This window comes from Malaclemys terrapin, chromosome 6 (genome assembly GCF_027887155.1).
Source record: "Malaclemys terrapin pileata isolate rMalTer1 chromosome 6, rMalTer1.hap1, whole genome shotgun sequence".
Classification (NCBI taxonomy): Eukaryota; Metazoa; Chordata; order Testudines; family Emydidae; genus Malaclemys; species Malaclemys terrapin.
Genome location: NC_071510.1, coordinates 28,227,781 through 28,246,693, shown reverse-complemented (window position 1 = coordinate 28,246,693; position 18,913 = coordinate 28,227,781). Strand labels below are relative to the sequence as shown.

At 41.1% G+C, this 18,913-nt stretch overlaps 1 protein-coding gene across 9 annotated transcripts in view; it reads left to right on the top strand.

The window, feature by feature from the left end:
- The window catches only part of FREM1 (FRAS1 related extracellular matrix 1), a 105,242-nt gene that overhangs the window by 55,249 nt on the left and 31,080 nt on the right, over positions 1 to 18,913 (top strand). For 3 of the 9 annotated variants that reach the window (XM_054032427.1, XM_054032428.1, XM_054032429.1), the window contains 7 exons: positions 1,927 to 2,071; positions 4,982 to 5,123; positions 6,539 to 6,734; positions 7,383 to 7,647; positions 13,622 to 14,036; positions 15,274 to 15,475; positions 16,318 to 16,462. In XM_054032427.1, the coding sequence (XP_053888402.1) occupies positions 1,927 to 2,071; positions 4,982 to 5,123; positions 6,539 to 6,734; positions 7,383 to 7,647; positions 13,622 to 14,036; positions 15,274 to 15,475; positions 16,318 to 16,462 (1,510 nt within the window). Of the gene's footprint in view, positions 1 to 1,926; positions 2,072 to 4,981; positions 5,124 to 6,538; positions 6,735 to 7,382; positions 7,648 to 13,568; positions 14,037 to 15,273; positions 15,476 to 16,317; positions 16,463 to 18,913 lie in introns of those variants that run through there. The other 6 variants (XM_054032430.1, XM_054032433.1, XM_054032431.1 and 3 more) reach the window with 6 other exon arrangements.

Here is an 18,913-nt window from a genome sequence, read left to right as displayed (position 1 = left end):
GGACAATAATACAGTTTTCTAACCCTTAGTGGAGATCATCTGCTTTGGAAAATGAGAGATCTAAAATGTGCTAGCTGGTATGTTTTAATTAACACTTTTTAATGCCACTTAGTATCTACGCTAGGTCATTTTTAAGAACGTTATGTAGTCATGGTAGAAAATTGCTCTATATGGTAGAGGTAGGAGATGGGCTCTATTGTTAACCATGACCAGCTCATTGAAACCTGTTTATCGACTCTGATATTCTGGAGAACAATGAAGTAATTAACATGATTTCAATAATTTACACTTATGTAACTCAGATCAGAATTTAGGCCTCAGAGCACTGAGGACAAATATATTCTCCCTCTGTTTTTATAAGGTCACCCATCACCACTGTATCTGATCTTCTTCCACAAAAAGTAGACACAAAAATATCAGGTACTCATCCTACATTCCTCAGTCTTTCCTAGTCATTCATATTTACCCCATCTCAGTTGTGTGACCCCTCTTCTCTCTCTTTCTACTACAGACCTTACCACTTCAGTATCCTTCCACTAAAGTTCCACTGCAAAGAACTGCAGTATGACCTCTCTATCCTCCTTTGTCTAGCCACCTGCTGGCCACCCTAGCCTGTGCCGTTCTGGTGGATAATCTGGGGACCAGTTTGGGACAGTTATTCAGATGTGGACTAGCAAATGTCAAGGTCCTAGGCCTGTTCCCCTTGTACATTCGTTCAAACACTTGACTTAAACTACCAGTTCTTGAGTATTAGCCACTGAGGAATGGACAGCTGTGCTTGGGTTAAATCATGGACCTACATGTGAAATGGATATGGTATAGGGAAAAACAGCTCATTCAATTAAGTGAAAATAAATCTGGATTTAACAAGTAACTTTATGGAGTCGTGTTTTGTTTGGATTTTTAAATGCACTAGATAAATTTTGCTCATTTAAATCCTTGCACTCCTTTTGACAAAGTGTAAATGAGTCTGAAATACAAAAAATGACAAAAATTATAGGTCTCCTTTTTCTCTAAGAAAATATGAGAACATTTTATTATTTTTAAAACAATGTTTTTACATCAGTGTAAAAAAATTTTTATGGAAGTTGGACATATTGCAGTGATAATGACATAAATATGTTTACTCTATCCATTATGCTTATTTCTTCATTGTTCTAATTAGAGAGGAAATAGCCCAAATCATTTACTTTTTTAAATTACTTCTCCAAAGTTTGAGGATTCACATGTGGGGTTTGATTATAATTCATTTGCATTATGGTGGCACCTAGAGGTGCTACTGAGATCAAGTCCCCATTGTGCTAGGCACTGTACAAACATGACAGTCCCTGTCCTATAGAACATACAGTCTAAGTGGACAAGACAGATAAAGGGTAGCAGAAAGGAAGTATATTATTGTGCTTTTTCAGATTGAGAACTGAGGTACAGCGAGATTAAATAAATTGCCCAAGGTCACACAGAAAGTCTGTGTCATAGCCAGGAACTGAAGCCAGATCTCCTGAATCCCCCATCCATTGTCTCAACCAGAACACCAGTCTTTCTCCCTAAAGATCCTTCCTCCCTACGGATCAGTTAAGACAAAGAGGAGTGATATCTGACCATCTTATCCCCCAGTCAAGTAGAAATTTTAAATTGGGATGGATGGATGGAAAATTTTTACCTTTTCAGAACAAAGATAGTTTGGAAAGGAGTTTCATTCTTTTAACAGGTCATGCTGCTCTCTTTGAGTTGCTGGTGTACTGATGGATTAATGAACAGCTGCTACTTACATGGCTTGTCCTCTGCTAGCTGAAACAAACTGGCTGTGACCAGAAGACATGGTGGGTTGGGGAGAGGGGGAGGATGATGGAGGCAGAGGGACATGTCGTGAAAGAGATTTTGAAGGAGACAGATTTTATTTTCTCTTTTTTTTCTCCCTCTCCCCAGGAATGAGGCTGGTGTACATGCATGATGACTCTGAAAACCTCATTGATGGTTTTACACTCCAGCTGTCAGATGGGAAACATAAAGTCCTCAGAACCATTCTGGTAAAGGTCATCCCAGTTAATGACGAGAAGCCAATGCTGAGCAAGTAAGCCACATGTTCCTATTCCAAATTGTGGGATGTGTTCAACAGTGATCAAAACAGCAAAATAGTGATTAATAGGGCTATTCTGCCATAAATAGCCATAGACTAACGCCAACAGAGATGTTCCTGCATATGCCACCACAGGACTGTTTAACAAGAGCATTCCCAATAAAGATCACAGTTGATAACAAAATGCCTAAATCACAAAGTTTCTTTTCATGTTGCTTTTTATTTAATAATAAACGGCTGTTGTGATCTATATTTAGGAACATATTCATTTTGTCTGTTAGAGCGTAGTTAAAATATTATTTAAAAGGAACCCTGATCTTTGTACTCCCTCTGCTGGCCAATACATACAGTGGGATTTACTTTAGCTATCCAGCTATCTCTTTCTCCTGGACACTGGTGACATGTGGCTATAGTATATATCAGCTAACACTGTGAAAATAGCATAGGATTTGGGGATTGAGAAAGAACCCATTCTCTATCATCTGAGATCACCCCATGCCACTAAAAGGCTCTATAGAGTTACGAAGTAAGCTCTGAACATTCATAGTAGATTTCGTTTTTTAAAAATATTCTCTTTCAATCATAATTCATCTTCCAGTCAAGGGATGAGTTAACTTCCTCCCCTTTCATCAAAGCTGTGATTTACAAATTAATTAAACTCAGGATGATGCTATATGGAGGAACACACGACTGATGTTTCACTCTGACTCCTGATCTTTTAGAAGTAACTACTGCAGTTGCATTTAAAGCTAATATGATCTGTTTTTAATTTGACTAGGAGAGTGAGGGAAACTTTCCACTGACATGATTTATTAGGCAGCAGGTTTAAAACAAACAAAAGGAAGTATTTTTTTTCACACAATGCACAGTCAACCTGTGGAACTCGTTGCCAGGGGATGTTGTGAAGGCCAAGACTATAACAGGGTTCAAAAAAGAACTAGATAAGTTCATGGAGGATAGGTCCATCAATGGCTATTAGCCAGGATGGGCAGGGATGGTGCCTTTAGCCTCTGTTTGCCAGAAGCTGGGAATGGGCGACAGGGGATGGATCACTTGATGATTACCTGTTCTGTTCATTCCCTCTGGGGCACCTGCCATGGGACACTGTCGGAAGACAGGATACTGGGCTAGATGGACCTTTGGTCTGACCCAGTATGGCCATTCTTATGTTCTTATGATCCCTCTGTGAAAAGTTTCATCCTTTAACTACTGATGGTTATTGGAAACAATATTTCTTAAATTGCTAGAACTCCTTGCTAAACGCAGAGGCATAGATTTTAAGAATGTATATCTTCATCAACCCAGACAAAAATAAGGAATACAAAAGTTAATTTTACAATTACATGATCGCAAAGAGATATATAGTACACATGAGCAAGAGTAGTGACCATAGCTCAGAATGCAGGGTACAGTTTACATATTAATAAAATGAAATGATGTAATCAAAATTACTGATCAAATATACCTTGATATTTTTCTTGTTTGGATAAAGTTCAGTAGATCATTCCCCACTCTTTCTCTTTGGAGTGAGGTATGGAGGTGACTGCAGATAAGTGTATTTCACCTATGCCCAGAAGAACCCAGAAACTGTGTTGCTGCCTTGACAAGCAGTGATTATATCTTATAATTAGTCATCCCCAGTGGGGAATCTTGCTCACCCTTTGATTTGGGATCACCTTTCCTCCCCACTTTAGCCCCTTCTCCAATAGCCTGCACATGCCATGCAGTTAGAAAAGTAAGCAGACTTGAAAAGAACTGACAGGGTGTTCCTGATCTAGCCGTTGATGTTTCTGAATCACTATGAGTACTGCACATTCACCTTTGCACCTTCTTCCATTTAGCCCTGCTGTGTGGAACACCTTCGCCGAATGTAAAGCCACTACATTTCCCCTCGCCCCCCAAAGCCCCTCTTCAAGACCATCTACTCTGATACCAGAAAGAATTAGCCAACTAATTCTGACTAGGTAGATGAAGAGTTAGTCAGATGACATTTAGTATTTTTTTAATGTACCTATAGTAGCTCTGTTTTTTTTTTTTAACCCATCTTCTAATCCCTTTGTAGGTTGCTTGTCTTCTTAGATTGTAGGCTCTCTGGGGCATAGACTTTGTTTTACCTTATCGCTGGTTGGCGCCTAGTACATAGTTAATGTTACTGGTATACAAGTAGTAAATAATAACAATAGTAAAATTATGTGAAGAGAGAGCTGCTAAAAGGCAGGTACTAGCTGAAGGGAGGGAAACAGAGAGAGAGAGAGAGAGAGAGAGAGACTGAGAATTAGGCTGGAGTAAGTCTCTGGAGGAATTTAAAACCATTTTGGGACTTCCATCCTACCTGACTCTGTATTTTCTTGTGCAATGGCAGCCACGGACACCAATGAGCAAAAGGCTGTAAGCGAAACCTTACAGTGATTTGATCCTGGAGAGCTAATGGAAAGTCTGAGGAAGGAAGCATAGGCAACCAGCAGAATGGGCCTCTGTTCCTCGTGAAAGCTCTTTTTCAGGGCTCAGCCAGCCAATGATTGAACAGCCAATGAATTAAGACCCCTAAAGGGCCAATGGTGCACCTATTGGTATGGCCTGTAATAGCATCATGGCCACCTTGTTCATATTGCCCCTCTAAGGCAACCCAGATAATGTCTATGGAGGGGGGGCAGAGAGAATTGATTCCTGTTGTGAGATCCAAAGTTGCTTCAGATCTGTTTCGTTGGTATTGTTTTTCACTGTTGTTATGAGAAATCAGTCTTCTCTACTTGCTGTTTTGCAGATATGTGTTCTCCTTTAGTCATTTTGCAGTTATTATTCCTGTCAGCTTCTGGATAATCCATTTCCTGGCAGTAGTATCACTTGTTGGAAAGGTTACTTTTCTGTTTTCACATCAGTGCATGAGGTTTTTCTTTTTTTCAGGAAGGATGAGATAGAGGTGAACATGGGTGAAACCCGAATAATTTCTAGTGCTGTTCTGTCAGCCGAAGATAAAGACACCTCCAGGGACAGAATTTACTATTTATTTGAAAGAATTCCAGAAAATGGGCAGCTTCAGCTCAAGGTTAGTCTTTGTACTTTAACAAAAAGCAAGCAAGCAAACAACTCTCTCTTGTTAGAACAAAAAGAAGCCGATTCTCCTTTTATCCTGAATGTCTTTCATGTTTTGGAATACACTGCTCTGGCGAACTGATTTGTGTAGCTGAACCATGCAAAATACAAAATCAGAGGTTTTGATACTAGAGGTGGGAGTCTCGAATAAGGTGAAGGGGAAGTTAAAATCATGGCAGGATCTTCCTGGGATGATGGTGGAGATCCTAGAGGGGAAGAATCCCAATGGGAGGAAGAGGAGAGAGAAGAGCTAGACCAAATGGGGGAAAGATCAACCCCAGGGACAGAGGATGGGGAGATATTTTAGGGACCAGGAAGAGAGTGGAAGGAGACCCCACAGATGAGACACTCCCCAGTGGTGCAGGAAAGAGCCTATCAGTGAGAGAGGAAGAAAGTAGAGAGGGAGAAAGAGAAAGGGAAGGTCAGAAAATAAGTGTTAATGAGAGAGAAAGAGAGACTGAAAAAATAGTACTAGAAACAGGAGGGAAGAAAAGTATTGACCGAAGATGAGCAATCAGAACAATAAGCAAGGCAGACATACTAACCTTTTCTTTGTTATTTGTTATGTAGAAAATTGGCTATTGTATTCCAGGTAGCATGATTCTGTGAAACAAGTGGGGCTTGGTTCTGAATGACGGTGTTGGAAATGGGAGCCTAGTGCCCCATATATCAGGGAAGAAAATAAGTTGCTAGGTAGATTCTGGCTTCTCCTAATATTGTATATAGGTTTGTGTGTGTGTCTAACAAGAAATAGATGAGTGTTGTCTGAAGCCCGTGGGTCTGGTGTGTTGTGCTTATTGGTATTTTAACATTATTTGCTCCAGCAGCAGCATATTACACTGGGACACAGCTCCTGCTCGATACCACATATTCAGATTTTGGTTGATCTAGCATATTTGTTGTTAAAGACCTTGAAATCTTCTGCAAAGCAGGATATTGCACCTGACATTTCAAATTTTTCCAGGGAAGGACCCCTTGGCTCCCTAATTCTCCCTGCCTCCCTCTAACTCCCCATACGCTCCTCACTTATGCCTGGCTGACTTTGGGCCTGAGCAGAACTAGGAGTAATGGCATGAAATGAAAAATGTAGGCTGAATATGAGGAAACACTTCCTGGCAGTGAACTCCGTTAGGTTCTTAGCATCTGCTTTTTCCAGCTCTTCTGGCTGCTTGGCTACAAAGCTCCTACCAGCTACTGCCCCTGAAACCTCCTATTAGGAAGGAGGTCCAAAGTGTGAAAGGGGAATATAGGTAAGCTATCATCAGCAAGGGTGTAAATAACTGAGCAATATCTACCAATTGAGCAAAATTAACTTGGGAAAACTTATGGAATACTGTCAGGTTGCTGACAGATTTTTATTCTTTCTAGGTAGGTAGGGACTGGGTGACGCTCCAAACTGAAATGAAGTGCACCCAGGAGGAAATAGATATGAACCTTGTGAGATATGTGCATACAGGAGCTATGGGGTCCAGGAACCAAGACAGCTTCACATTTCATCTGTGGGATGGGGACAACAAATCCCCAGCAATGGACTTCTATATAACTATCAAGGATATGGAAAAAGGTAAAGATCTGGGTAATTTTACATTCTTCCATGACTAATTCTTATACCAGGACAATCTGAAAAAAATTAAATTGCCATTTATGATCCACTCTTTGACCTTAACCCTTTAATGGGCAGGGTCCAATTATCTTCAGTGGGGCTCCAAGCCTGCAGTAGCATCTGCCTGCATGGAACTCATTGTGGGATTGGGTCGTTTAAAATTATTTTTGAAGAAGGCTTCCTAAGATTCCAAAAGGTTGTACACTCAGTTAATACTTTATCCTTCACCTCATAGGACCTCAAAGTGCTTTATAAATATAGACTAAACTGAGCTGACAATATCTTGGTAAAGTGGGTATTATACTCATTTTGTACATGGGTAAACCAAGGCACAGAAAAATGGTAAGCAAGTAATAAGAACAGCAAAGTTGGGAGGATGGTATGGTTCAGGGCTCCTGACTCCCAATTTAGTGCTATAACCATGCGGCCTTACTTCCATCATTGGATTTGTGTTACCTTTATTGTAGATTTATTCTTGACGAATGTGACACTACACAATCACTATTTAAAACCATGAATTCATCTACCTACACTAGGTGGAAACAATAGGTAAGACAGAAATACAAATGTCAATATGACACTTTTAACTGGGTATCACGTATCTTGCAGGGGACATTGCTGTTTTTGTGAGGCCACTTACTGTATCTAAGGGGGATAGAGGTTTCTTGACAACTGATGTTCTCCTTGCAATTGATGGAACTGAGAAACCAGAAGAGCTCCTCTATGTGATAACCTCGCCACCTCAGTATGGACAGATAGAGTATGTCAGCTATCCTGGAGTCCCTATTACAAGTTTCAGCCAAATGGATGTAGCAGGTCAAGCAGTCTGCTATGTCCACAATAGCAAGGCAGCTGCTCCCCGAGATCTGTTCAGGTAAGTTCTGAAGAATTCCTTCTTGCTTATTACTTTGACTAATAACAAAACTGATGGAAAGGTGGTAGTGATGGTGCTGGTAGTAAATAGCCAATGTTTATATGACAAGAGGTATTACCTCTATCTTGGATTTAGCCTGACTGACACTATGTGATCACTACTCATCCTTTAAAACCATGAAATAAGAGCATGGGCTATATTCATCTGCCTATAATGGTTCAAATATTGTTATAAGATGCAAATATACATGGCTGATAACAACTAAGTCAGGAGAGTGGGCCTCAGTAACATCCCTTGTGGAATTTCACCTTAAACTATAACGTTTTCCTTGTTAATTGTACCACTGGTGTTACATCCTTCTGTAAGGAGGAGACAGAGCTGGGATGCACATTTCTTGTAATACCTGAAATCCTTCAGAACCAGGTGTTTTTTCAACTATATGTTCCTTATATTCCCCCCTGAAAAGATAGATTAATTATTTAATTTCTCTTTCAATTTTCCACACCACACTCCATCTGAAGCAGTACAATCTTTTATCACTGATAAGGGCAAAGATCCCCAGGACTGCAGGTGATGCAGACTGTATCCCTTTTACATTGAGGTATTGAGATCTTTGCTAATTTCCAAAGTGCTGCAGTGTGGATTGGAAATCCATCCTTATTATACCCAGACCAGATGTTAATGCTAGGCAGCAGCTGAAAGCACATGCATGCTGTTCGGTGTCGTACAGTTTGCTAAGACCCATGGAATTCCCAGGTCTTCCTATTTCACTTGGAACATAAAAGTCTTTTGGCTGTGTTGAGTGGAAGTTTTATTTAAAGGGTAAATCTTTAGCAAAGCACCTACACTAAATGGCTGACTTGATTGCTGGGGAACTGTGCGGGGTAAAAGAATCTCCTCTGATACATCCCACATTGTCTCCCCTGTAGAGGACACATGGTAGTAGGTGTTGTGGAGTGTCAAAGATACAAGAATCTGAATTAAAGTGGAGCCTCCATCTCTGGCAATCCCATCTCCTTTCCCCCACCGTCCTCACAGGCAAACTGGTAACTGCCAGGAAGCTGAGCTTTCCACAAGGGGTATCCCCCACCCCTCCCACCAAGCCTCTGCAATCCTCTCCCCTCTCTATGTGTAGCAGATTTGCCTCAGAGAAGGCAGGTGCTATAAAAATCCCTAAAATAGAAAGTTTAGAGCATCATATTCCTTACATTCATCTCCCTCAACTAAAGTTTTCTAATGGTTCATATTTTCTGAAGGTTGCATGCTGAACCATGTTTTCTATAAGGTTTCCTGTTGGTTCCCCCATTCTTTTGTTTATTCTAGATGGGAACCTTTAGCTCGGGCTATCCATCAGCTGTTTATCTATGGCTTTAAGATAGGTGGTTCAGTCCATAAGAGCTCTCTGCTTGAGTTATTAACATATCTTGATTATCTCTCTGGTTACAAAACCAACTTTAATAAATATACTAATAAGGTAGACAAATTACCTACTCTGACACAGTTCTCTTTTCTGAGTAGTCATAAACTCATTTAAATACCTTGGTGCCTGCTTAATATATCAATTTGAAGCCTCATGTCAGTGTAATGACCCTCCTGAATTTTTGCCAAAATTAAGGATGATTTGCTTCCATGGACCAATGTAATAACATCCCAGGTGGGTAGGATCAAACTTATCAAAATGTAAATTTGCCATTGTCTGTCTTCTATATTCCAACACCTGCTTATTGGTACTTATTGGTACACCACCCCAAAATCTCTCAGGACTTATATCAAACATTTAGCTGATTTACACGGCAACAGCATATATCATTTATTCCTTTCTAGTACTCTTGTCTCCCTAAGAAACAAGGAGGCCTCACTCTGCCTTATATGCAATTCTGTGCCTCTCTTATAAAATTCCTCAGTTGCCCAGATCTTCAACTGGTAGCATAACGCCACTGATTTCAGTAGAGCTACAGTTGAGGATTTGGCTCATTACTATATTATTTTTTAGGACGGCAGCTCTAATTGTGTCACTTTTAGCATAAATTGCTCAATCTCCTGGCACCACACCCAATTTCTTTCATACTTGAGTCAGTGCTCCCACCAAATCATTGTCCACACTGAGAATTTGGGTTCAGATTTCTTGATCTAGACTTAGATAGTTCTTTCATGCCTCTTGCTACAGCCATTCTTTGGAGCAGATTGAGTGACTGTGTCATGCAGTTTAACCATTTAACTAACTTCTGCCTTAACCTTCTTGTTGTCAACAGTATTATATGGTGGAAGAGCAGTGTACGTGACCATCAGTAGTATATTCCCTGATACATATAGACTGTGCCCTGCCCTTTTGTGTTGTGTGCTTCTTATTTCAACACAATAGACTTTTTTAATCTTCAGTAAGTGACATTAATTCTACCACAGGCTTTTTGTATTCTATAGTGATTCTTTCACACACTGATGAGCATTAATCTATTCTAGTTCCACAAGACAAGGAAATAAATAAGTACAACAGAATTTGCACACAAAAGTTTGTCACCTTCAGAGCCAGCTTGGCAGTCTAGTGACAACCAAATGCACTGTCACATGGAGAATCTGGGTTGGTCCTGAACCAGCCTCACAAGCCAGCAGAGATTGATACTCTCTGAAGGCAAAGTGTCTGGATGAACAGAGTTCTGGGTGGTGTTCATAATTTACCTCAATGGGCCATAGAAAAGAAGGGTGCAACTAGAGGGAGGTTCACTATTGCACACAGCCTTTTGGGGATGGGGGTGTTAGGCTGATTAAAATGCGGATAATGTTCCGCAAGAAATAGTGATAAGCTTTGAGTAGAGCTGGCTGAGAATTGTCCATCAAAATGTTTGGATTTTTTTGTTTTTGTTTTTTACAGAAAATGGGATTTCCGCAATATCCACATTTTCCACAGGAAATTTTCAATTTTGCCAACATTTGTTGATTTTCCTTTGGGGAAAATCAAATTAAGTATTTCACTTTGGGTTACACAAATCAAAATATTGTAGTTTGTTGAACCAAACAGAAACATTTAGTTTTGGGTCAGTTCTATATTAATTTGCCTGAGCTGTCACGGTGCCTCATGGGAGTTGTAGTTTAGACATGCTTTCATGTCCCCATTCTCCCGTATGGGCTAGTGCTCCCAGGTTGGGCTACATCACCCATGATTCATCATTCCCTTGTATGGCTAAACTGCTATAATGCCTCGTAGGACTTTTATGATTGCAGTATATCCTGGGTGATGTAGTCTAGCCAGGAAGCCTGGCCCAAAGAAGAGAATGAGGCCATGAGGAAACCAAACTACAAGTTCTATGTGGCTCTGTGGCAGACACAATTCAACATTGGACCAAGCTGAAATGAAATGTTTAGACATTTCTGAGTGAAAATTATCTGAACTTTTCATTCTCCAAAAAAAAATTGATGTTTTGACCCTTTGTCCCAATTTGAAACAAAAGCAAACATTGAAATATTTGAATTTCGTATGAGATGGAAATTCTGATTTTCAATCAGCTCTTGCTGTGAGAGCTGTTTTTATGATTGCCTATTTCCATAACAGAGAATACCAGGTACTGAGAATTTGTTAACTTCCTTGGCTTTGTGAAGCTTTGTGATAGTCATGAAGCGGTATGGTTAAGGTGTAGAACACAAACTTGCACAGTTTAAGTTAGACCGGTGCAAACCTCTGTGTGGACCCACTTATTTCAGTTTGAGTGGCTTTTCAGTTTAGCTCAAACCTGTTCTTAATTAACTTGAACTGAACTGAAATAGATCCAGTTTAAACTAAAATAAGTTTTCTGTCTGGACCAGTGGAGAAGAACCAAATTAGAATGATTGGTTTAATAGAAGTAAGATTGTGGTTTTTTTAATAAATATATGTCAGTTTGAATCACTGTAATTTATGTTCCTTTCTGTTATTCTGGCAAAGAATTTGGTTGTGTATAGGGATATAAATACTGCAGTAGATTTTTTTTTAAACAAGGAATGGTAACGTTAATTATATGGAGTTGGGGGTGGGTGGGGGGTTAAATGATCAGATTTTTACCTTCCGCTAAAGTAATTTCTTCAGTAATAAATTTCCCTGTATTGTTTGGTGCTTCTGGCCTGGAAGAAAGATTTGGCAATGCTTGTTTGGACAGATGACTTCAAATGATTAGCAACCTGACATCAGATGCTGGCAGCAGGATGCTAAAAGAACATGCTAATGTCCTCCATTTTGACACGCTGGCTCGATTTTGTAATGAGCTGGCTCTATTTATGATTCCATTTTTATCTTTTAAATGCCATGACAGATGGCAGGTTCTGCAGCCAACTCTATTGCCATGGAACTTCAGAAAGCATAAAACCTTGGTAATGGTGAAATCAAACCATGCGACATGTCCTCCTAACTAAACCTGAGAGTTGTTCCCCAAATTTCATCAGAGTGATGAGAATGTTGGCTGCTTTTCATTCCTAGGGGGAAAACAGAGCAGCAGTAAACCTGAAATAAACAAAAAACTGAAGTGTAGAAATAGGAAAGTGTCGCAATAACTCCTTCTTGGACCCAGCCTGCTTCATTATCTGCCAGATCAAGTTCTATCTGCATTGTAATTTTCAGCCTTATTTATATATCTAAGATGGTCACAGAACCTGTCCAGTGTCCTGGACTCAGGATTCTGGACTAATTTTTCATACACATGAACTGTTCTTCCTAAATCTTTTTGATTAAATATTGGTTTCAGAGATTTCCCAGGATACCTTCCAGGGAGACCCCAAAAAGGTGGCTGTGTCAATTTGCACCCCTCAGCTGTACTTTTCCTGTCTCTATAAGGCCAAAAAATGGTCTTGCATGACCATGAAAACTGTTTTGTACTTATCATTTGGTATTATTATTCCAGCGGTATATCAGATCCAGCTAAATTAGCAATAGTACATCCCCTTTACCATTGGCACAGTAACTTCAGGTCAGTACAGACAGCTGCCTCTATGTTCCCTGCTGGGAATTCTGCCCTCAGTAAACATACTTCTAACTCCTATATAGTCTCTGGCCTGCCTATATTCGTTCCCATCTGTCTGATGGCATAGTGCCTGCTTACAAGTTGGTCAGCCCCTAATCGTCGGGCATTGGCATAGGCAGTGAAGGGTTTTAGTTGGACAGCCTGTATAACACTGCAAGCCATTTCCATGACCTATGAAGATCACTTCTAAACAAGGTAAACCACAGCAATCCTAGTTCTGAGCTTTTGGTTCTTTTAATACTTCTCTGAGTTCAGTTTACACGCCTCTCAACCGCCAGATCAAGGCGAAACAAATTATCAAAATGTTGACTATTCCTTATTTGGCTTATGTAAAATGGCAGTCCAGTAATGAGAGGAAAAAGTGGCTAGCTGGGAATGCACCTGTAGTTATGTCTGAAATATCAGTTGTACTTTCCCATGTTAATTTACACTTGTGAGCATGATAATGCATGCACACAATGTGCAGTATATTTTGGGAGGTGCGGTGGGAGTAAGGGAAATATATCACCACAGAGAACAGCTCATTGCAAATCAAATATTTCCACTTAGGTAGATAGTGTAGTCTTTAGTGCAGATTGCCATCCTCTGGGATTTGAACTTAAGACCTCTGGGTAAGAGCCATACCACTAGGCTATCTAGCACTTTGAGGGTTAAGCTGTCTAACTGAGGGGAAGGTCTTTGCCAGTAAGGTAATGACAAAAATAACTGAATGAAAACTTTGGCAAGTGAGAACCCTTCATCAGCATTGTGTGTAGTTCATGCACAGAAAAACTGCAGGGTAGACATACCCAAAGTTGTATAACTATCCCCCGTTTGGTCCGGGTTTGAGTCAAAAGAAAAGCAGGATACTGTCAGAGATCTAGTTTTTGATGTGTGTTTCAGAGTCACCGTGAGGCAAATCCTTTAGTAAAGGTGTGTATTATCATTTCATTTCAGTAGATGGTGAATCAAGAACACATGCTGAAGGCTGCCTTGCCTCTCTTTGCCAGATTTATCATCAGCAATGGACTGAAGACTAAACACGGAACGTTCGAGATCACGCTGGAGACACTGGACCAAGCTTTGCCCGTAGTGTCTAGGAACAAGGGGCTAAGATTAGTGGAAGGCACTATGGCACTCCTTTCTCCTGATGTCCTGCAGCTTTCAGATGCAGACACTTCCTCAAAGAACCTTACTTTCCTCTTGGCACAGCTCCCTCAATATGGCCAGCTGTGCTACCGAGGGGCTGTGCTGCTGCAGCACAATTTCACTCAGCAAGATGTGGACAACATGGACATGGCATATAGACACGGAGGAGGGGCTTCCCAGATTGACAGATTTACATTTGTTGCAACAGATAGGACTAATGAAGGCTTCATCGTAGATGGGAAGGTGCAAATGGAGCCTGTGGCATTCACCATTCAGGTAAGTATGGCCAACACCCTGTTTTAAAAAGTTGAATAGAACAATAAGGTTAATTAATAGGTATAAAAATACTGGCTCCAATGGGCATAGTGCTAGTGCTTGCTTGCTGCTCAGTTTCAGGGACTCAGCAATTTAGGATTGATCTGGTAGGGATGGGCTAATAGGATAATTAACCAATGAAGCTTCAGTAATACCCTGTGGCAATAGTTCAAAAATGGATTAGACATAAGAATAGGAAAAAATGCAATCTTTGTTACACTAGTTGAGATGAATGTTGTAAGAGTTTTCAATCTTCAAGTGTTAAGGCCCCAAAGTTAACCCCAGCTGTGGTGAGGATGAAATCCCACATTTCCCCCAAAGGTATATTGCACAGTAAGCTGCACTTGGGGTGGCGGGGTGGTGTTAGGACTACTGAAGCATCTGTCATGGGCCACATCCAGGAGAAAATAGTCAACTTGATACTTGTAACTGTTCTGTGACAAAGGTATGTTTTACAGCTCTTACCAGAATCTATTCAAACTTCAACCCTGCCCTAGAATGGAACCAGAACCTTTCATTAAATTCTGCTCCATTAGGGAGTCCTCTGTTCTCACCAATCTCAGTGCTTAGCTCCCTTTGCTCGCAAGCTGGATTTCCATCCTTCCCTGGACATGAATTCTGAATCCCTATCAGTTGCCTCCCATTAGCCTGACCCAGTTCCTCCTTTCCATAGTGTGATCTTTCCTTTGGTCTCTGATTTCCCCCACCTTTAAAGGTTCTCACAGTGTCAGCATTAGGCCCAGATGCCTCTGCTTTAAGTTCTTATATAATCTAGCATTTTTAGCATCAAGTGACCCAGACTGCATTGTATAGCAAACCATGAGAAATGTCAAAGTACAGATTTAGCAAAGAGGCTTCTGGGCCTCATAATTCCTATTCACAAGAAAGATGGAAGATGGATGGGGATGAGGAAAGTAGTTTCATGGGAAGATCATGGGATGCAGGAGCCACAGGTTTGATGACAGGAATGCAAGTCATATGGTTAGGAATGGAGATGCAAAGGTAGCTCAGGTTGGGGAGGATATATTGACCGGGTCAGTGGGTGACATTACCAAAGCCTTGAGTCAGATTTCCTATGGTACCTATATACTCAACTTTTTTTTTTTTTTTTTTTTTTTTTTTTTTTTTTTTTTGAGTGCAGGGAAAGGTCTGATTCTGTGAAACAAATGTACATTTGTTATTTCTAACCTTGATTCAGGTGGACCATTTGGACAAAACTGCACCAAAAATTGTTCACCTCCATTGTTCTTCAGATGTGGAGCTCCTGAAAAATGGCAATTATGGGATTTACATTACTGCCAGGTCCTTGAAGGCATATGACCCCGATACAGAAGAGGACCAAGTCATTTTTAAGATTTTACGAGGTCCTCGTTATGGCTACCTGGAAAATATAACAACAGGTAACGTGTTCTCTAACCTCTTCATACAATGATGTAAAACATCTTGGGACACACTGAGGCAGATTTCAAACCCTGTGACCCTATCAAAATTTAGGCCCGCTCAGCTGTGGTAGAACAAACTGAATTCTGATTCTAAAGTTCTTTGGGAGACTGGAATATGATGAGAGAGTTCCAATACCAGTACCCAAATACAAGTCAGTGATGAATTCTTAAACACCTTGGTAGCATATTTTGTAGCTACAATTCAAGAACTTCTTTTTGAAAATGAAGCTTGAAACATCAGTGTAGAAAGGGACAAAGCCCCGATGTATCACAGATGTGTTATAAGCTTAATGGCAGGTAAAACAATGATAAATAGTGAACAAAGGAAGCTAATCTGTACCCAGGTCATTTGATGTGATGTCACCTGGGAACTGGATAATTGCCCGGAGAAGGGGATAGTAAACACTGCAGTGGCACTATGCAGAGGAAAGGGTAGATTTCTGGAAGATCTATGTACTATGTTGCAGAATTATAAGAGTTAACAAAGAAAAATTTGTTTAATAATCAATTCAAACCATCAGAGGGGTAGCCATGTTACTCTGAATCTGTAAAAAGCAACAGAGGGTCCTGTGGCACCTTTAAGACTAACAGAAGTATTGGAGCATAAGCTTTCGTGGATGAATGCCCACTTCATTGTGTCTGATGAAGTGGGCATTCACCCACGAAAGCTTATGCTCCAATACTTCTGTTAGTCTTAAAGGTGCCATAGGACCCTCTGTTGCTAATTCAAACCATGTGACTTTTGCTAACTCTTGTTTAACTGGATTTTGATTTATCTTAATGTTTCCCTGCTTTCCCAGGTGGATTTATCCAGGAAGGATTCAGTCAAAAGGATTTAAATGGCAAAATCATACTTTATGTCATCAATCCATCCTGGGAGGTGAATTCAGACAGCTTAGAGTTTCAAGTCACAGATCCCACCGGAAACTCTGCTGCCCCGCAAACGTAACTTAAATTTTCTATTCTAAGCAATTCAATACATTGTGCATGACTTTCTGCCTTAAGTCAAATCAGCCATTCGTGGTTTTAATGCTGAGGGGAAAAAAAGTGTATACAGTGTCACAGGTTCATATTGCAGCATTTTTTCAGGAAACTCTGAGAAAAAGAGTAAAGAGATATTCCTTATGAATGACTGTAAAAGAACAGGAGTACTTGTGGCATTTTAGAGATTAACAAATTTATTTGAGCATAAGCTTTCATGGGCTACAGCCCACTTCATCGGATGCATAAAATGGAGCATATAGTATGTTCCATTCTTTTGTGGATACAAACTAATACGGCTGCTACTCTGAAACCTGTAAAAGAATGTGGAAACTGTTGTTATGGGATAAGAGGGAAGGTCCTTTCATGGAAAAGTTATCATGGGATAAGAGGGAAGGTCCTTTCATGGATCGAGAACTGGTTAAAAGACAGGGAACAAAGGGTAGGAATAAATGGTAAATTCTCAGAATGGAGAGGGTTAACAAGTGATGTCCCCCAAGGGTCAGTCCTAGGACCAATCCTATTCAACTTATTCATAAATGATCTGGAGAAAGGGGTAAAAAGTGAGGTGGCAAAGTTTGCAGATGATACTAAACTGCTCAAGATAGTTAAGACTAAAGCAGACTGTGAAGAACTTCAAAAAGATCTCACAAAACTAAGTGATTGGGCAACAAAATGGCAAATGAAATTTAATGTGGATAAATGTAAAGTAATGCACATTGGAAGAAATAACCCTGTAGCAGGGTGGACACCTGCTCCTGCCTGGAAGGGCCTGAGATAGCCCAGGGAGCAAGCAGCTACTGGGCTGATTAGGGGAAGTGGCTGCAGCTGGGGCCATGCCTCAAACGGACTCAGCTGGCCTGTATTAAAAGGCTGGGAGCCAGGCGCTCAAGAGTCTCTCTCTGCGTTCAGGGAGAGAAGGGCCTGTAGTACCTGTAGTGGAGCAGGGCTGGGGAAAGGCTGAGGAGCTATGGAGCTCCAGCCTGGAAAGCCCCAGGCTACAGCCTAGTATTAGACCAAGGGGTACTGGGGGTTGCAGAGGGCAGCCCACGGCTAGACTGGGGCAGCAGATCCAAACCCCCCCTTGCCAGTGATGAGTGGCCTATACTGCAGTCTGCCCCAGGGAGGGGGGGCTAGTTGGTGACTGGCAGTGGCCTAGTGCTGAAACAAGGTGGGGATAGTGGGTGGGAGTTCCCCAGGGAGGGGAGACCCGGATCTGTGGGGTACTGCCAGGGGGGCAGCATCCCAGTAATAGGGGCACCGGGTCCTGGGAGGGACATGGGGGCCAGAAGAGGACAGGCGGATCACCGGCCTGCAGAGGGCGCTCGAGAGGCTGGTGAGCTAATTCCCTGGACGACCAGCAGGAGGCGCCGCAGGGGTGAGTCCGGACTTTCTACAAACCCCAACTATACATACAATACAATGGGGGCTAATTTAGCGACAACGAATCAGGAAAAAGATCTTGGAGTCATCATGGATAGTTCTCTGAAGACTTCCACGCAGTGTGCAGCGGCGGTCAAAAAAGCAAACAGGATGTTAGGAATCAGTAAAAAGGGGATAGAAAATAAGACGGAGAGTATCTTATTGCCCTTGTCTAAATCCATGGTATGCCCACATCTTTAATACTGCATACAGATGTGATCTCCTCATCTAAAAAAAGATATAGTGGCATTAGAAAAGGTTCAGAGAAGGGCAACTAAAATGATTAGGGGTTTGGAATGGGTCCCATATGAGGAGAGATTAAAGAGGCTAGGACTTTTCAGCTTGGAAAAGAGGAGACTAAGGGGGGGATATGATAGAGGTATCATGAGTGTTGTAGAGAAAGTAAATAAGGAAAAGTTATTTACTTGTTCCCATAATACAAGAACTAGGGGCCACCAAATGAAATTAATGGGCAGCAGGTTTAAAACAAATAAAAGGAAGTTCTTCTTCACACAGCGCACAGTTAACTTGTGGAACTCCTTGCCTGAGGAAGTTGTGAAGGCTAGGACTATAACAGGGTTTAAAAGAGAACTGGATAAATTCATGGAGGTTAAGTCCATTGTTGGATATTAGCCAGGATGGGTAAGGAAGGGTGTCCCTAATCTCTGTTTGTCAGAGGGTGGAGATGGATGGCAGGAGAGATATCACTTGATCATTGCCTGTTGGGTTCACTCCCTCTGAGGCACCTGGCATTGGCCACTGTCAGTAGACAGGATACTGGGCTAGATGGACCTTTGGTCTGACCCAGTATGGCCATTCTTATGTTCTTATGTCCTTTTAGATTGAAGAAATACAAAGGAACAGTTTTCAGTTAAATGCCACATTTCTCACAGTACATGACCATGCGCGCACATGCACACACTCTCATTCTCCCTTTTACATTGTCCTTTCAGAGAGGTATAAAGGGACCTTAATGTAAATGAGAATGAGGCC